Consider the following 19333-nt stretch of genomic DNA (forward strand, 5'->3'; position numbering starts at 1 on the left):
TAAACGGCGTTTCCGTGCTCTGCTCTGGTTCGCCAGAAGCGGTTTAGTCATGCTGGCCACATGACCCGGAAGCTGTCTGTGGACAAACGCCGGCTCCCTCGGCCTATAGAGCGAGATGAGCGTGCAACCCCAGAGTGGGTCACGACTGGAACTAATGGTCAGGGGTCCCTTTACCTTTAAACCTCCTTGACGGACACACATGCCCAAGGCATGGCCGTTGACCACTTCCAAGTCCTCCAAAGAATGCATACAACCTTGTCAGGCCAGGCAAGAAATGAGGATGTGTGCTTTCCTTTACATAGTCATTCTGTAAAAATTGTATTTATTGTTCCCTTTACAGAATAAGAAACCTGCCAGCTAAGTGGATGGTAAACATAATATGAAAGACACTGGAATAGGTTATATCCAGTGCTAGACCTGCTCAGAGTAGACCCACTTAAATTAATGAACCTAAGTCAGTCATGCTAGTCCTAAATAGAACCAGCATAAAATCTCACCCTACAGATTAACTGCTTAACTGCAAATCAGTATTCGTAATGGTATATGTTCGCTTGTTTTAAAGAAGCCAAGTGTAACAGTAACTGGAGACTGGAAATTATGCAATTAGCTTGAGTCCAAATAAAATTACCGTATTTTTTGCCCTATAAGACGAACTTTTTCCCCTCCAAAAATGAAGGGGAAATGTGTGTGCGTCCTATGGGGCGAATGCAGGCTTTCGCTGAAGCCTGGAGAGCGAGGGGGGTCAGTGCGCACCAGGCTTCTCCAGGCTTCAGGAAGCTATCCGCTAGCCGTGGGAGACCCAGCTCTCCCAGGGGTAGCGGAGAGCTTGCCTGCACCCAGAAGTTTGGGGCGCACTGACCTCCGCACGCCCCAAGCTTCAGGATTAGCGCAGCGCTCCGCTAGCCCTGGGAGAGCCGCGCGACTCTCCCACGGCTAGCAGAGAGCTTGCCGGCACCCAGAAGCTTGGGGCGCGCTGAGCTCCGCACACCCCAAGCTTCGGGATTAGCGCAGCGCTCCGCTAGCCCTGGGAGAGCCGCGCCCAGAAGCTTGGGGCGCGCTGAGCTCCGCACGCCCCAAGCTTCAGGATTAGCGCAGCGCACCTGGGGGGGAAATAATTTTTTCCCCTTTATTTCCCCCCCAAAACTAGGTGCATCCTATGGGCCGGTGCGTCCTATGGGGCGAAAAATACGGTACTTTGGGGAGATTTTCCTTCATGTAAAAGGCATGGCCGTTTGAGGCATAAGGTGTCAACTTTCAGATTTGAAAATAAGGGATCAGCAGCCTCGAAAATAAGGGATCAGCAGCCTCACCTGTCCCGGGGAGAGTCTACGGGATATCTAACAATCTGGGATAGCAGCAGGAAGCAGCGGGAAACAGCACTGGAATAAGGGAATTTCCCGCAAAGAAAGGGAAGGTTGACAGCTATGGTTAGAGGGCTTGTGAGGGGGGTTTCTTTAGGTCTGACCTTGTGGGTTTTTCTCTTTGGTGCCTTGGCTTGAGTTTACTTGATTATTTTACAGTCTGCTCTAGCTTTGTAATAATTCCAAGCCCCTATTTTGAGTTCTGTGTTTTCTCTTCTGCCAGCATTGTGTCAGCTGCATGTTGTCTGGCCTTGCTATTCAGCCTTGCTATTTTAGCTGCTCATATCTGCTTCAACATGGGCATCTCTTTACTGATAAGAAGCCCCTATACAACTTGTACTGTATTTCAGAGTAAAATCCACGGAATATAGGGGAGCTTACTGTTGAATAAAATATTGATCTTACAGGAAAAAGGAAGGGGTGAGATGGCTAAAAATAGCTTTATCTTATCTCATTATACATGATAAAGCCACCTAATCTCTTGCTTTTTCCTGTAAGACCAATTGCAGTTGTTAACAGTCAACAGGTTTACCACACCTATCAGTCAATCACCCATTCCCACCCCCTCCTGAGTGATACCCCTCCCCACCCTCTCACCATATATAAGGGTCTGGTGACTTCTGTTTCAGTGCATCTGAAGAAGTGTGCATGCACATGAAAGCTCATACCAATAACAAACTTACTTGGTCTCTAAGGTGCTACAGGAAGGAATTTTTTAATTTTTTAAATTTAATTTTATTTATTTTATGGAGAAAAGTCATTGAAAGAACTATGTGAAAGCCATTTCCTTGAGGTCCAAACTTATGAAATCAAGGCTCTCTCACCTTGTCAAAAAGGCCATATTCACAGATAAGCTGTTCTCGGGCTTTAGTGTTGATGGCTATTGTAAACCGCACATGGGATACCAGGAGCTGTAAACCAGAAGAGAAAGTAGATAAGAATGAAGTATTCCTTCAGTGTTAACAATGGAATGTGATGGGCTCCCAAAGCAACTTGCTTTCAAATAAGGAACTACAGCTTTAATAGAAATTATGTGTATGAACTGAAGACAATTTCAAAGCATAGTCCTTTACAATTTGATAGATGCTGCTAGATATCAGATCTGCAGTATGAGAAACATGCACCTTATACAGTGGTACCTTGGGTTACATATGCTTCAGGTTACATACGCTTCAGGTTGCAGACTCCGCTAACCCAGAAATAATGCTTCAGGTTAAGAACTTTGCTTCAGGATGAGAACAGAAATTGTGCTCTGGCGGCGCGGCAGCAGCAGGAGGCCCCATTAGCTAAAGTGGTGCTTCAGGTTAAGAACAGTTTCAAGTTAAGTACAGACCTCCGGAACGAATTAAGTACTTAACCCGAGGTACCACTGTACTGCCAAAAGGCGTTCAAACATGTAGGTAATATTCAAACATGTTGGACTGCACTGCACCAGAATTGAAGGTTAAATAGGGGGACTCGATGGCCCTTGTGGTCTCTTCCAACTCTATGATTCTATGATTCTATGATTCTATGATTCTCCAGCAAAATAATACAAAGATATTGATTTGTCAATTTGGGCAGCTTAGAGAAGGCTTACAGATGCACATAATTCAGACCAATTATACATAGTGTTGTTGTCCAAGGGCACCTCAGGGCGCACTCTTTAACAAGGTAGGAACCATTAATCCATCTTCATCCTGCACGTTACTTCCAGCTTCAGACACAAATCATCGTAGAGAATTTGCCACTTGAAGACACTATTTATTTATTTGTGTGCTTTTTTTATCTAATACTGGTCAAATTAAAATGGCTCAAAGAAAATTAAAATGGCCAGGTTTTTTTTAAAACTTAAGAAGACTGTTTAACTGTGTTATCTTAGCTTTTTCTTAGTGGAATATTTTTAAAATGAGCCATTTTACAATTCAGAAGAGGTAATTTTTTCTTGCCACATTTCATAGAGCTGGGACAAATCATCTTGAATATATATATATATATATATAAATGTTCCAGTCTTATAATGATAGAATGCTGTTTGCCTTATCTGCCTTAAATATACAGGGGCTCTCTCGTCTGTACAATTCCAAATATTACTTTTATTAACAATACATTTAACAGAAAACTGCAGATCTTGCAGAAACAAAACAATTATGTCTGATATGCACATCTTCCTAGCATCCAATTAACCCACCTTAAAGAGAGGATGGACGGAAGGCAGTTGCCGGAACATGGCTACTCCAAACACTTCAGAAATTAAGTGAGTCCGAAGGAGGTGAGTAACCGTCTGATGGATGTGGAAATCCGAAGAACGTACCCAAATTTTGGCCAATAACCAGTCATACTTTGCATCTGATGGCAGGAAAATAGGATTCCCTGGCTCAGGAACTTGTTTTATCTGGAGAGTGTAACAAAATAGTTAACAATTCTTTCAATAATGAAAGATTATTATTTTAGTGGGTAAAACATAGATTACCTGGATTGCAATAGGGACAATCTTCTTCTCTAAATTCTTATATAATAAGCAGACTGGAGCAGACAGATATTGCACAGTGCAGGGGTCAGTCTTATTGCCTTCAACGCCGTCCAGAAGTTCATAATCTACTATGAAAATATTCCCTTGCTGTAGGAAAAATGAAAGAAAACATGCACACCTGTTTACTTTGATAAATGGGTTATTCCATGAAAATACCAACCTACAGACTCAGCTTTCATTTTTGGACATCGCTAACATGTTCTATATCATTCTAAATATAATTTTCAAGAGTTTCATATGGCAATGTTATTTTGAAATTGGAGTAAACAACCAGAAGTGTGACATAGAAGACGACTCAGAATTTCTTTACCCCCACCCCCAGGAGAATAGGTTATTGAGAGCTTTACTTTCTCATTTGGTGAAATGGCAAGAAATTTTATGAAAATCAAGAGTTTAAAGGCAGCATAACGTATGCTGCTTCAGTGTGTTACATTAGTCACAAAAATACATACTCTCCCCACAACAAATGAAAAGAAAAATCTATGTTTTAGCTACATCCCTGTCTTGTGAGGTTCTTAGCATGAAGAAAACGTGGTGAGATATTAACTGAAATAAGTTTTACATGCAACATTACTTGTGACCAACATAACATCACAATGTTGCAACTTACGTAGCATAAATGTGTTGTCATGTGTGTCCTTTAAGCCTCTTTTTAGGAGCATCAAATTTTTGTCCCTGAGAATGTACTAAATTCTTAGGGTAGCAATCCTATGCCCAAGAAACTGGCTTAAAGCAAACAGGCTAAGTCAGAGTAAAGTTCATAGCTGTCAACCTACATATTTGAAAATGAGGGACCAGCAGCCTCGAAAATAAGGGATCAGTAGCCAAAATAAGGGATTTTCCGAACACAGGTATGTTCAGCTTCTGAGCCCCTCCAAGCCAAAGGCAGAAAGCCCAGCCACAGCCAAACGAAGCCTCAAGCGGTGGTTCCCACAGCGCAGCAACCCGGCAAAGGGGACGCAGCAAGGAAAACCACCGTCCCCTCTCCACTGGGAAGTGCTGAGCAAAGGCAAGTCCCCAGGCAACGTGGCCGATTGGATCGGCACAAGGCATGCAAGCTCCACCCCCCAGTCGTTCTTAGACTCCTTATTGGGTGAGCAACGCAGCCAAGCAATACAGTTGGAGCCTCCCTCCTCCCTGGCCGGCAGGGAGGGAGGGAGAGGAGCTGCTTCCTTTGAAACCCGGGAAATTTAAGGGACATCATCAATAAGGGACAGCAGCGGGACACAGCGCTGGGATAAGGGACTTTCCCGCCAAATAAGGGATGGTTGACAGCTATGGTAAAGTTACACCAGATCCAAAAACTGTACAGCAGCGGGACAGCTGCTGTTGTTCTCCTGAAGCAAGGCAGAAGCAAAACAAGCCTTTAAAAGAGTATTCTACACTGGGTTACTAGGTCATACGGCTGAGCTGAACAGGGTTGAGATCCAGCCTAAGTCTCCCTGCAGGACATCCCTTTTGGGGCATTAACACTGGCCTTGTTGACGTCCCAGAAGCCAAGATCGGCTGAGCCTCAGTGGAACCAGGATGAGCAAATTATCTTTGGCTGAGCCAGGGTCAAGGACTTAATGCAATGGAGACCCACTGTATCCTAAGCTTTTGATTCCAGCAGATCTTGCCTCCAAAGCCTGTTAGATGTCTCAGACCAGGCATGCATCTCACAGAGTTTTACAAAAAGAAACAGGTGTCTGCCCTCAAGAAGCTTCCTGTCTTAAAGACAAGTCAGACAATGGGGGTGGGCAGATGTTATCGCTTTAAAAGAAATATAATATAACAATGTGTTAATAGGGTTAGTAATCTTTTTATTTATGTGATCATCGGAGGAAGGATAACTTGCTCCCGGTGGCTCACAGGACCATCATTCCTCATGGAGCCAAGGAAGAAGTATTATAATTTCATCAAAATGTTCACCATTAAAAAGTGTATCCCATAATACTGTATAGTAGGCATTCCCTATCCTGACCTGAATGTTGCCTTCAAATTACGTACTTTACATACAAACTGATTCACTGAATTTCAACTCAGTGTTCAAACTGCAAATCTTCTGCTTGGATGACAAAGCACTCCTTTCCCAAAGAGTGCAATCTGCTTCTATACATTTCCTGAAAAGCTTTTAAAATGACAAGTACTATAACAATGAAATAAATCCATTCCATGTTTATACCTTGATTTCCTCTTCCAGAGTCAGATTTCTCTCCAAACTGCATTCTACCATTTCCGTAGTCACGGGAAATTTCTTTGGTAACTCTGTGCACTTTTGGATCAAGACAGGATTGCACCCATTCAGGAACTGGTATCCAAACATAAAATCTTCTTGCCAATGCTGCATCACGTACTCTAAAAGGAGAAAAAAGAGAACGAAACCCAAAGACTATTTTTAGCAGAACTCCTTCCAAAAAATAATAACTATTCTCTATTAAACTATATCAAGTAAAACAAAAAATAAAATAAAAAAACCAAACAGAAAAAAGGAAGGCAGAGCCTGAAAATGAGGCTCAGGGTAAATTTATTTAACAACATGATATGACCAGCACACATGCAATCTTCATTAGAGGCGCTGGGAGAGACTGAGATTACTGGATATCAAAATATTGTTACATAAAAAGCATACATACACATAATGTGCTCCTTTGCTAAATTGTTCTACATGTATAGCCCTGTCTAGTTGATGATGAAACCAAGTAGAACAAGAAGTCAAACTATTGAGCTTGCCAAATTCCAGTGAGCAGCAATGGCATGGCAGATGGACTGAGGTCCATTTAGTGCTGTGAGAATGGGGATGTTTGTCAAGGGCAGGGGTCAGCAGGGGGCCAGTCCACTGTCCTTCAGACCATGTGGGGGGCCGGACTATTTTTTTGGGGGGGGTTTGAAAGAATTCCTATGCCCCACAAATACCCCAGAGATGCATTTTAAATAAAAGCACACATTCCACTCATGTAAAAACACCAGGCAGGCCCCACAAATAACCCAGAGATGCATTTTAAATAAAAGGGCACATTTGACTCATGTAAAAACATGCTGATTCCCAGACCATTCGTGGGCTGGATTGAGAAGGCGATTGGGCCGGATCCAGGCCCCGGGTCTTAGTTTGCCTACTTATGGTCAAGGACAGGCATAGGCAAACCTGGCCCTCCAGATGTTTTGGGACTATAGCTCCCATCATCCCTAGCTAACAGGACCAGTGGTCAGGGATGATGGGAATTGAAGTCCCAAAACATCTGGAGGGGCGAGTTTGCCTATGCCTGGTCAAGGGAGTGGATACTGGGTGGTGTTTAAGTGGGGACGATACAGAGGCTATGGGGCAGCTGAAGCCCTCTAGGACTCCCTTTAATAGCTTTTTGAAACTGACTACCGTATTTTTCGCTCCATAAGACACACCTGACCATAAGACGCACCTAGTTTTTAGAGGGGGAAAGCAAGAAAAAAATATTCTGTGCAGAGCATGTAAGCGGCTCTCACTTTTCTTGCTTTAAACCATTCCATCCCTCCTCCCGCTTCGCTGAGAAGCCAGCAGAGCAAGAGCGATAGCTGCGCAACACCTCTTGTTCTGCTGGCTTCCCAGCAAAGCGGGATGAAGGACAAAAGGGAGCCCTTACAAGGGAGCGCTGAGCAGAGCCTGTATGCATCCCAGATGTGAATGCAGGCAGGAGGTTCTGCTCAAGTGCCTCCTGCCTGTATTCGCTCCATAAGACGCACACACATTTCCCCTTACTTTTTAGGAGGGAAAAGGTGCGTCTTATGGAGCGAAAAATACGGTAGTTGAGAAGTGGTCTTATGCAGAGCTGAAAGTAAGGATGGGGGAGAAATTCAATTCGGGACAGCTGACCCTACCTAATTTGCATTTTGCAAAACAATAGGAGAGCCAACATGTAGCCTTCCTTCAGAAAACCCACACGTTTCGGAATATTGCAGTCCAGATCTCCAACCAAGTAATGTGTACAAGAATGTGCATTCAAGTGTTCAGAACTGAGTTCAAGGTTGCAAAGAGGAAAAAGTGAGAGAAACTGACATTGGCAATTTCACCCCTGGCTAAGACTTGGATGGAAGACTATCCTTTCACTTTCAAGGTGCTCTTAACAACCTTAAGTCATGCCTGCTTTGTTCTTAAATCAAGATAAGGGCAAGTTACCCCACAGTTTTAAGCTGCCATTTGCACTCTGGTTTTGAAAACTGCACGAAAAACTGAAGCTTTCAGCAAATACTTCCTTTTTTTGCTCAGTTTGCTGCTCTTTCCTCCCCTAAAAACTAAAAGTTACACTGACTTTGAGGTGAAAGCTAAGTAGACTTTGCTGATTCTAACTTGATTTCCCCCACTAGCTAGGTCTCTACTGTGCAAAACTATTAGGAACGAGTGGCCTGTTTTATACCTCTTATCCAAAAGCTTATTGGTTTACTGTGGCTTCTAAAGGCTTCCCTGATATGGTGAAAATGAAAACTCGGTTTCTACAGGCTTATCACTCCATGATTTGGCTCCTGAGATACACGTTTACAGGGTTTACCTCCTAACACACATTGCCTTTAGTGTACCATTATTAGAGTACAGTATAAGTGGATGCTGTAATTAAATTAATAAATTTACATTACTTACCTTTAGTTTCTTGAGTGCCCTTCGACTTGTGCAACCGCTGGGTACATAAATTCCAATAATTATTGGCCTAACTCATATCTCAAAGGTTTTTAGCTGAAAAATTACTAAATGGCGTCCAAACTAAAATTTTGGTCAGCAACATAAAAATTAATTCATCTTGTGATGCTAGTGTCAACAACTGCAATCGATCTTACCAGAAATTGTATTGCTTATTCTGACAAAGATCTTCTCAAAATCTGCAAAGTCACTCCAGGAAGATTGGAACATGTGCATGAAACGATTAACATAGAGATTTTCCATCCTAAAAAAACCAAAAATTCTGTGAGGTCATTGGCTGTAATCTTTTTTGTTTCATTTCTCTCCTTGTTCATTTCACTTTTCCCATAACTTCTTTACTTCTGTATGAAATGTTCAGAAATGAAGGACGTGGATTAAATGAAGGGGAATAAATCTAGGAACTAAATCTCACAAGCGAAATGGTACCAGTGTTTTAAAACATATTGGACATTGGCACCACTTCTAAATCATCTTGTGTTACCTTACAAAGAACTGCACCAAAATTTCTCAGGAGACATTTTACTGAGTATATATCTAAGATTTTTCTTTTTCTAATCCTCCTAGAAAAACAAGGTGGAGTTGCAATTTTTTTGCTGAACATTATTCACCATTTTTAATGGTAGCTACTATTTCTCCATCACGATTCTCTGGAACGCCAAGTCCAGGGCATCATGGAGGATTTAAAAAAGGCAAATACCGTCTATGACCGTATTAAACTAACTGGACTGGATGCAAACACAGCTGGCACTGCAGCAGCAGCAGCAAAAGCAAACCTTAGGAAAAACTGTATTAATAGCACTGCCAGTGCTGTGAGCCCCACCACTGATAAACTGTTGGAGGACTACTCCTCCCCTTGGAGAAATTTGGTGAAACGGCCACCAATTTCTCTACCCATTAACAAAGTGGAGAACTTTAAGGAGTCATTTCCACACAACTCTACTTCCAGTTCACCCTTGCATGTAGTCCTGCGCATGCAACTTACTGCTAAGTGAAAAGATTTGTGGATTGGGATCCAAACTCAACAATGCCATTACAAAAGATTTTTTAAAAAACTTAGACTATATTAGAACTGGCTAATTTTACAAATTTAGCTAGACTGTGAGAAGACAGGGGCTGGGTAGATAAAATTAGAATATGTTGTTAGTGTTAGTATCATTTTATTGATTATTTGGGTTGTACTGTAAAGGAAACATTTATGAAGTATAGTCATAAGTATTATGTTTGTTACCATTGTTCTGATTACTGAAATTTTACGTTCAAAATGGAATCATGTGCTGTTTTGCATCATCATTTAAAGTGTTACGTGATTAAAATATTTGTTTAAATTGTACTTTAATCAGTTTTGTCCTTTCCCCCATTATCCCAGACCAATCCGGAATATTGCTACCAAATAATGAGAGCCACCATAATACTCACGCTTTAGTATAATTCAAAACAAAGTCGACTCCTTTCTCGCTGTCAAACTGGATGTTTCGAGGCAATTCCTTGTGAGATTTGGCATCTATGTTCAGGGGAAAGCCTGGGTGCCATTCTGCCCACCTGGTTAAAAATGAAAATAACTCAGAAGGCAGCTTCTCCATTTGAGGGCAAGCTGGGACAGGAAACACAACCTGGCCACAGTTCCTTCTTCCGTCCAATCCATTCGGCAGCAAGGACAGTGGTGACTCCCCTCCCATCTGCTACTGCCCACCAAATAGCCAGAAATGATCACACAACTTTTAGTTGTTTCCTGCATATACCTTAGTCAACAACTGGTGGTGGTGGGGCAAGCTATCTTTGGGTGTGGAATAGTGCCTCTGGGTACCTGAGCATGCCTAGATGTATCTTTTGCTACCAAACCCAGCCATAATTTGTAGTCCCTGCATACCGTATTTTTTGCTCTATAAGACTCACTTTTTCCCTCCTAAAAAGTAAGGGGAAATGTGTGTGCGTCTTATGGAGCGAATGCAGGCTGCGCAGCTATCCCAGAAGCTAGAACAGCAAGAGGGATCGCTGCTTTCTCTGTGCAGCGATCCCTCTTGCTATTCTGGCTTCTGAGATTCAGAATATTTTTTTTCTTGTTTTCCTCCTCCAAAAACTAGGTGCGTCTTATGGTCTGGTGTGTCTTATAGAACGAAAAATACAGTATATGTAATATGCAAAAGGCTTTTAATTGCACTCTATTCTCTGGTTTAAAAAGAAGAAGATATATGAATGCCCCCCTTTTCGGCTCTGCAACTAATCAACGTTTCTTGGGTCGTGAGTATACTACGTTTTCTCTATCTCACTAGTGCAGAAGACGAAGCTTTACTTTGACCTACATCAGAAAACTGATGTAATTGAAACTCATATGAATTTGATTCATTTTTAATCAGAAAACTTTCCCCCCGTTACCGCAAGAGTCCAGAGTTTGCGGAAAAATTTCAGACAATCTATGTGTTGATAAATTGCTGTATTATTGCTGGGACTGGACTTCACAGCCGACTAGTAGAAACTAACGCTTGCCTAACGAACTCAGCATATATGGAACGTGCAGAATGCCCTTGTACTTTATGTAGCAGTTCCATTTGTTTTAAAATGGGAGCCAGAAGTGATGGCTGTGTGTGGCTCTAAGTCTCTATGAAATATGCAAGCATTGTCCAAGCATTGTCTGAGAGACGTTTGAGAGCCACAGCTTGTAGGCATTGGTGTTTCATTATATAGTAAAATTAAAGCTAGGTCTCCTTGATCACAACTTCAGGGTACTATAGAAAAATTATAGTGCTAAATAGGAAGTTTTAGGAAACTGACCGATACATCTTCTGACGATCCTCCAGCTCTTTGCGTCTGTGATGCTTAAGAACTTGAGTCTTGTCATCCGCAGAAAGCTTGGCTGTGGAAGGTGATGAAAAGATACGCAGACTGAAAAATGCACCAACAGCTTTGTACAAAGGACAAGCACAGTTCTCTCCTTCGTACTAATAAGCTAAAGGCCAAGAATGCAGCTGATTATTTGAAGTCATTACGAACTTCAAGCTGTCTCATCTTTGCAATTCGCCATGTTCACCTTCCTCTCTGCCTATTCTTCCTCTACATGTTCCTTCCTGTCTCAAACTCTTAATCTTCAGGGCTGGGGTAGGCAAGCTTTTTCAGCCAATGGTCACATTTCTTTGGGCTTCATTTGTCAAGGGCCACCACTGGTGATGAGTGGAGACAGCTGAAGGAGGAAACAGATCACCCTTCTGGAAGTCCAGTTGGTTTGTCCAATTATTTCTCCATACTTGTGGGCAAGGGTTTTTGCTTTGCTTTATTGTCTTGATTTACTGTTTGTGTTTCAGATATAAGTGTCACCAGGATGTGGCAGGTGATGTAACACACACACACACACACACACACACCCCACACCATCCCAATAATTACTTCTGGGACAGGGTGGAAGATTTAGATATCAGGCCTGGAGGCACTCAGCCACCAAGGGTCTGAAGTATATAAATTTGAGCTTTGATGTAAGCCCTGACTGGTTGGGTGTTGTGTGCTAGCCAGTTGGCTCTGTTGTTGGTTCCTGGAGCTCTAGGGAACCAAATGGAGAGAAGTTTCCTATCTTGCTTATGTAATGTTATTCTGCTTAAAGTCCATATCACTGTAGTGGTGCATTCTCAACTACTGCTTTGTTTTTTTAATTAGCAATCGTTAAAGAATAAATAATATTATTGTAGTTGGGCCCGATAGAAATGTAATACAGCAGAGATAAACTATTTTCCATAAGTGCTTACATGTGATCTGGTGGACTATCATAGCAAAGAAGCTACTTAGCAACCGTTTTAGACTGAACAGAACAATCTGATTTACATATTGGGGGTGATGAGTCGTATCTCTTGTCTGGATACCTTGGAGTAATACAACAAGTAGGGAACTAAGTAAAAAGTTCTCTGGCTTTGCCTAGTGCTCTTAGTCAAGGACACTGCAAAGCACTCACCTCGTCCGTCTCGGAGTACCACCTCTTTGTCATCTGTAATCCATCTGTAACAAGGAAACTCTAAGTAGTCACCCATGGGTGTTTTCACGGTGACATACTTCAAGTACCAGTCATCAGGAAACCAGTACTTCCGTTTCTCAATTTTTATCAGCTGGATCTCCCCGAGGTCTTCAGCTACTGTCACATCGTAAGTATCAATCTAGAAGAATGAAATTCAGAGGCTCTGATCTGTTGGAAAACACTGAGTGTCTATGAGTCTAAGGGCAGCCACATCTGAAAGATGTTATTTGATCCTCACTGAACAGCATAACTACGATAGTTAGAGCTGTTCCATGCTATGACGGCTCTTGACACGTCTTTGGTGAGTCCCTGTCCCAAGGAGCTCAGTTCACCTGGAACTCTGCACAAGCTGAAGGCTATGTGCCTATTTTGCTACTGCTCTGAGCCACATAGCTCACGTGGGACCCTCCTGTTGCTGGACTGCCAGCTCCAGCCAGCAAAGCCAATGGAAAGGGATGCTGTGAGCTCTAGGCTGACAACATCTGGAGAGCACTACATTGGTTGCCTGGGCCAGGCTTCCTCAACCTCGGCCCTCCAGATGTTTTGAGACTACAATTCCCATCATCCCTGACCACTGGTCCTGCTAGCTAGGGATCATGGAAGTTGTAGGCCAAAAAACATCTGGAGGGTTGAGGTTGAGGAAGCCTGGCCTAGGCTTTTAGCAACGAGTGTTGTATTACTGCAAAATTACAGAGAAAGCTACAGTGGATTAAGCCAAATCTCCACCCATTGCAGCTGTCACACATGTGATTCAACTTACACGTGGGCCACAAAATTAGTGCAAGCTTAATGAGTCCCTGGAACCTCTCCTACATCCAATACAAACATTGAGGAGTCCAACTGCTGTCAAGGCCACTGTCTTAAGGAAAAACTATGTGACTGGTGCTGCTTTCCCTTGTGCTCAACATTTTCACCTGATCTGCTCTTGGGTTTGAGCTTGCTTTCAAGGAGGGCAAGACAGCCAGAACTACCACTGATATCAGCAAGGGAGGAGGATAAAAGGTAAAAGGCAAAGGACCCCTGGAATGTTAAGTCCAGTCAAAGGCAACTCTGGGGTTGTGGTGCTCATCTCGCTTTCAGGCCGAGGAAGTTGGTGTTTGTCCACAGACAGCTTTCTGGGTCATGTGGCCAGCAGGACTAAACTGCTTCTGGTGCAACGGGACACCGTGACAGAAGCCAGAGCACATGGAAACACTGTTTACCTTCCCGCCACAGCGGTACCTATTTATCTACTTTCACAGGCATGCTTTCGAACTGCTAGGTTGGCAGGAGCTGGGACAGAGCAATGGGAGCTCACCCTGTCGAATCACCAACCTTCCAGCTGGCAAGCCCAAGAGGCCCAGTGGTTTAGACTACAGCACCACCTGCGTCCCATCAAGGGAGGAGGACAGCTCAGCTCCATCAGGCCCCCTCCTGCAGTAAATAAATTATATGTGTCTGGGGTGTGTGGGGGTGTTAAGAGGTAGTACCTCTGGTGGGGGACACATCATGCTCCTTCTGGGTAGTATGTCTACCTTTGGTCACCAGTACTTGAGTAGAATTTAATATCTCTTCTGTCCAGCATTGCCATTAAAGTAATCGACCTCTTTTGTCAGAGCCAATGCCAATCAGGAAGCTTATTTCTTATAACTGACCACATCATAGATCCTCATACTATTTCCCTTTTTGGATACTCAGGAGGCTATTCAATTTTTCTCTTCCTCAAGCCTGTTCCATTCCCATGGATGTCTGCTGAAGACTTATTCAACTTAGCTAGATCCTTTTCTTTTTCTCTTATACCCAGCTCCCAGCTTTTTAATCATTTTATTCAGTTTATTTTATTTCTTTTAATTTATTCTATTTGTATACCACCCTTCATCTGAAGATCACAAGCTGATTCACAAAAAAGTATTGTGTTAATAATAAATAATAATAATAATAATAATAATAATAATAATAATAATAATAATAGTTGTTGTTGTTATATTTGTACCCTATCCATCTTCCTGGGTTGCCCCAGCAACTCTGTAAGGCTTCCCACATATATAAAAACATATTAAAACAGTAAACATTAAAAATCTCCCTATACAGAGCTGCCTTCAGATGTATTCTAAAGGTTGTATTGTTCCAGAATATTCACACATAAAAACAGAGTCACATGAATGTCTCAAAGGCACTTTTAGTGGTAATTGCGAAAACGCTTTTGGGTACTGCATCCACATGGCAAATGCATTCCTGGACGAAAGCGCCTGCAGATTGGAGAGTTTTCTTTATTTATCCCAGAAGATGAACTACTGACTGCTGCTTAAACCATCAGCCTTAACTGATAGTTCTTTTCTTAACCAAGGCCAGGCCTGCTTCCTTTTGTCTGGTGATTAGCAGATGATAAAGATAATTCTGTGAGGCAAAACTTATATGGAAACAAGTAAGGGTGGCCCTCTTACTGTGAAAAATAATGAACATAGCTATGCAAATACTATGGATACAAGATGAATCCAGGTGGTCAAAAAATATTACCTGAAACTAGGTTTTCCTGCTGAGAACATAAAACACAAAGTGTATATTACTTCTGATATGATGAGGGATAGCTTACAGTTTCATTCCCTGTAAAGCTAAGACAATCGACCTGTGATCCCAGTACTTTGTTTATATGCAAACGGGCATGGATTAATCATTGAACTAAGAATCCCAACAATGGTGCAATTGTTACCCAGTAGCTTCCCAGCATGGTGTGTGTGGGGAGTCACGTAATGCCAAACTATACCAAATTATCTTCACTGTAATGTTATGTTTCCACCTCCCTTAGGAGACTATCATACTCCTAGTACATATTTCGAAAACACTTACCAATTAACTAGGCGCTGTGTGTTCTGAAAGGAGCTACTCCAACAAAACGTTTTCCATCAAAAAGACTTCAGAAAATGTATTTTTTGAAATGAAGGTGGAATATAGATATAGTGCAAATCTTCATCATCAAACAATATTTATGGTACACAGTAGCAAGATAAGTGTGGGTGAAGCCACAATTTACTGATTGTCACAAGCAAATAATATTTCAAATGTTTTCTTAAACTTTTACCCATAATGATATGTCTGACATGTCCCACAGACACACAGCAATAATGAGTTTCCTAACCTAAAAGCCCAGGAGGCTCTGATGGACTGAATCTGATGTCTGTATAAACATCTCTATATTTATAGATTTTTGACAGGGTGATAAATCAGAATTAACAAAGAAAACATTATATAGCAATGCATTTTATTGTAAATCTCAGGCCTGTTCTCTGAATAATATTTTATTCGGCATCTTTCCTGCCCCCCTGCAAAAGAAGCTTTCTTTTAAGTTTTTAGTTTTTCTTTTAAGCTTCAAAATAAGATAAGTGACCTTTAGGTCATGGTTGAGCTCCTTCCTTTGACATCTGCCATTATTTTTGAGTTACCTGACATTGTATTGATACCCCAAAATATTCCTTCTCATGCATTTATGTCAAACACTGAAAACCTTTGGTCCTTGAGCCATATTAGGCCCACCAGGGACCCTAATATGACCTGTGAGGCCATTTTACCCAAGCCACACACACCCGCCCCACAAGATCATATGTGACATCAGGTGTGCTGCAGGTAAAGAAGACAGCTGCACAAATATAGGATGGGGACACCTGGCTTACTAGCAGTACATGTGAAAAGGATCTAAGGGTCTTGGTGGACCATAAGCTGAGTCCACAGTGTGATGCAGCAGCAAAAAAGCTAGGGATATTCTAGGCTGCATCAACAGAAGTCTAGTGTCCAAATCAAGGGAAGTAATAAAGGTAAAGGTAAAGGGACCCCTGACCATTAGGTCCAGGCGTGACCGACTCTGGGGTTGCGGCGCTCATCTTGCTTTATTGGCTGAGGGAGCCGGCATACAGCTTCCGGTCATGTGGCCAGCATGACTAAGCCGCTTCTGGCGAACCAGAGCAGTGCACGGAAACGGCGTTTACCTTCCCGCCAGAGCGGTACCTATTTATCTACTTGCACTTTGGTGTGCTTTTGAGCTACTAGGTTGGCAGGAGCAGGGAGCGAGCAACAGGAGCTCACCCCGTCACAGGGATTCAAACCGCTGACCTTCTGATCGGCAAATCCTAGGCTCTGTGGTTTAACCCACAGTGCCACCCGCGTCCCAAGGGAAGTACTGGTAATAGTTCCACTCTATTCTGCCTTGGTCAGAATCCTGTGACCAGTTCTGAGCACCACAGTTGAAGAAGGAGATTGACAAGCTGGAACCTGCGCAGACGAGGGCAGACAAGATGATCAAGGGTCTGGAAACCAAGTCTTTTGAGGAATGGTTGAGCATCATATTATGTGCATCATATACTTCCCTCCCTTCACTGTTGCCTTTGGACTGGGGAAAAGTTCTGATACTGGCAGAAATTTGCTTAAGCTAAAAACAAGTGAAATGGGCAGAGCATAGATTGAAAAAAGAATGACATTGAATCGAGCTAAGTATATTCCATCTTTTAAACATACTATTTTGAGGCACAGGTAACAATAACATAGACAGGCTGTCGTACAAGAATTTTACAAGCATCAGGAAAGCATAAAGGGACCCCTGACCATTAGGTCCAGTCGTGGCCGACTCTGGGGTTGTGGCAATCATCTCGCTTTATTGGCCGAGGGAGCTGGCGTACAGCTTCCGGGTCATGTGCCCAGCATGACTAATCCACTTCTGGCAAACCAGACCAGCGCATGGAAACGCCATTTACCTTCCCACTGGAGTGGTACCTATTTATCTACTTGAACTTTGACGTGCTTTCGAACTGCTAAGTTGGCAGGAGCAGGGAGTGAGCAACAGGAGCTCACCCTGTTGCAGGGATTCGAACCGCTGACCTTCTGATTGGCAAGTCCTAGGCTCTGTGGTTTAACCCGCAGCGCCACCTGCATCCCTCAGGAAAGCATACGAAGCCACAATAAGAATGAGCAAAAACTTCCAGGACTACAATTAAATTTTCTTCCTGTAGGCCTGAGAAGCAGAAGTAAATGGGATGATTGGTATGAATAAGGAAAGACCTGAGAACAATAATAGGATTATCACTTTTGCCGACTTCACTTCTGCAACTCTTATTTTCACATTAAGACCTTCTGCCTTGCAATAGACTTTGTATGTAGGATGTGATACTATACGGTTTCTAATTTTAATAATATTCACTTTGGTGCTTAATTCTGGAATGGATCTGGTTGTAATGTTGACAGAGCACTTGCCATTCAAAAACATTCAGTAATGTTATCTGTGTTTGTGATTTTTTTGGGGGGTGGGGCAAAGAACGGAAGCCGTGAACAGGCCCCATTGGTCCATGGACTCACCTGCACACCCAAGTGAGTATGTTATTCCTCCAGAAACAATTCTTGCCCTGTGAATATAACACTGTAACTTGGCAGAGATATTAGATATTAATGGTCACAGAGTGAGAAAGAGATCTCTGGATCTCTTTTTGCTGCAATAAGCAAAAAGTCCTGCAGCAACTATTTTTTAAGTTTCAAAACAACTCCCTGGGAAGGATAGTAAACTAAATGAGATGCGGAACTAAGACATTATGCAACATTATTTGTGAAAGAATCTATACAGGAAAAAGAACAAAAGCAGACATTAAGAAGCAGAACTAAGTCTGAAGATGTGTGCCTACTGGGTGTACTTCCAGCACGCCTGTTCCAGAAGGCGAGCCATGCTGATCTTTCTTTCTTTCTTTCTTTCTTTCTTTCTTTCTTTCTTTCTTTCTTTCCAATTGTCTTTTAATGATTTAGTCCCGCATGACCCCACTATTCTGACTTTTCCAAACAAACCACATATCCAGCGGAGTCTAGTACACTCTAGATAATCTTCTAGTTATGATCAGAATTAGGTTTACAAGTAAATTTCCCTTTCAGACTTTCCATATCTGCTGCTTTTATTGAGTATTTGGCACGCAGCAGCTCATAAGGCTTCTTCTGCTATCAAAAGGACCCACCACAAATTTGAATGACTTCAGAGGAAGCGAGAGCTGTGGTGATGGAACCCAAAGAGTCTATGCAAAAGAGGAAACCAGGGATGACACTGTGGGAAGCAAGAGGCCACCTTGCCGTATGTGTGCACCAAACTGGGTCTTTGACCCGAGTGGAAGGAAGTCTCCTTTTGCCCCTGGGGAAAGAAGCTCTTAGGATGGAAGCATGCCTCCTTTGTGATCAGCAGAAAAGTGGGGAAAGGAAGTCAATCCCCCCTCTCTTTCTTTCCCTACCCCCCACCAGAGCTTTCTTGAGGCAACACACAGATGTTGTGTGTTAGCCACGCCCAGGGTGCCTCAGAGGCTCTGTCAGCCAGCCACAGAGAGCCGGAGGGGAGCAACTCCTAGGCAGCTCTTCCCCCTCAAAGGGATACTGCTCATTGTATCCCACCAGGACAAGAGCAGAAAGAGCCCTCCAGAGGAGGATGCTCACCCAACCACAGACTCTCTTTGGAAAGCCCCCCCCCCTTAAAACAAACAGCAAGCCCCTTCCTGCCCCCACCCTTCTTGCAACCCTCAGCTGACAGGCGGGTCTGTTTCATGAAGTCTCTTTAATGAGAGAGGTGGCAAGGGAGAGAGGGGAGATGCTGGCGGGTGGGGGGGGGGAGAGAAGAGGAGAGAACAGGTATCCCTTCCCCTCCTCAAGTCTTTCAGTCATTTTTTATAGTGACAGCAGCCTCCTCTGAGGGAGATCCTAAGAAGATCTCCCAGACAGAAATCCCAGCCAGCCAGACTCAGTTTCACTCATGTAATCAACGGGGAGATCTTGGACGGGAGGATTTTATTTTATTTTTACTCCCCCACCCTCTTTCTTGGGGTAGCGGGAGA

At 42.9% G+C, this 19333-nt stretch overlaps 1 protein-coding gene across 1 annotated transcript in view; it reads right to left on the minus strand.

Annotated features, from left to right (window-relative positions):
* ALOX5 (arachidonate 5-lipoxygenase) overlaps positions 1-19333 on the minus strand; it is a 32963-nt gene that overhangs the window by 10109 nt on the left and 3521 nt on the right. Inside the window, exons 2-9 of the mRNA XM_082234401.1 lie at positions 12453-12651; positions 11288-11369; positions 9935-10057; positions 8656-8762; positions 6038-6210; positions 3814-3960; positions 3532-3735; positions 2186-2272 (exon numbers count right to left, since the gene is read on the minus strand). Of these exons, the coding sequence (XP_082090527.1) occupies positions 2186-2272; positions 3532-3735; positions 3814-3960; positions 6038-6210; positions 8656-8762; positions 9935-10057; positions 11288-11369; positions 12453-12651 (1122 nt within the window). The remainder of the gene's footprint in view (positions 1-2185; positions 2273-3531; positions 3736-3813; positions 3961-6037; positions 6211-8655; positions 8763-9934; positions 10058-11287; positions 11370-12452; positions 12652-19333) is intronic.

Source organism: Podarcis vaucheri, assembly GCF_965113315.1.
Source record: "Podarcis vaucheri genome assembly, chromosome: 8".
NCBI classification, from domain to species: domain Eukaryota; kingdom Metazoa; phylum Chordata; class Lepidosauria; order Squamata; family Lacertidae; genus Podarcis; species Podarcis vaucheri.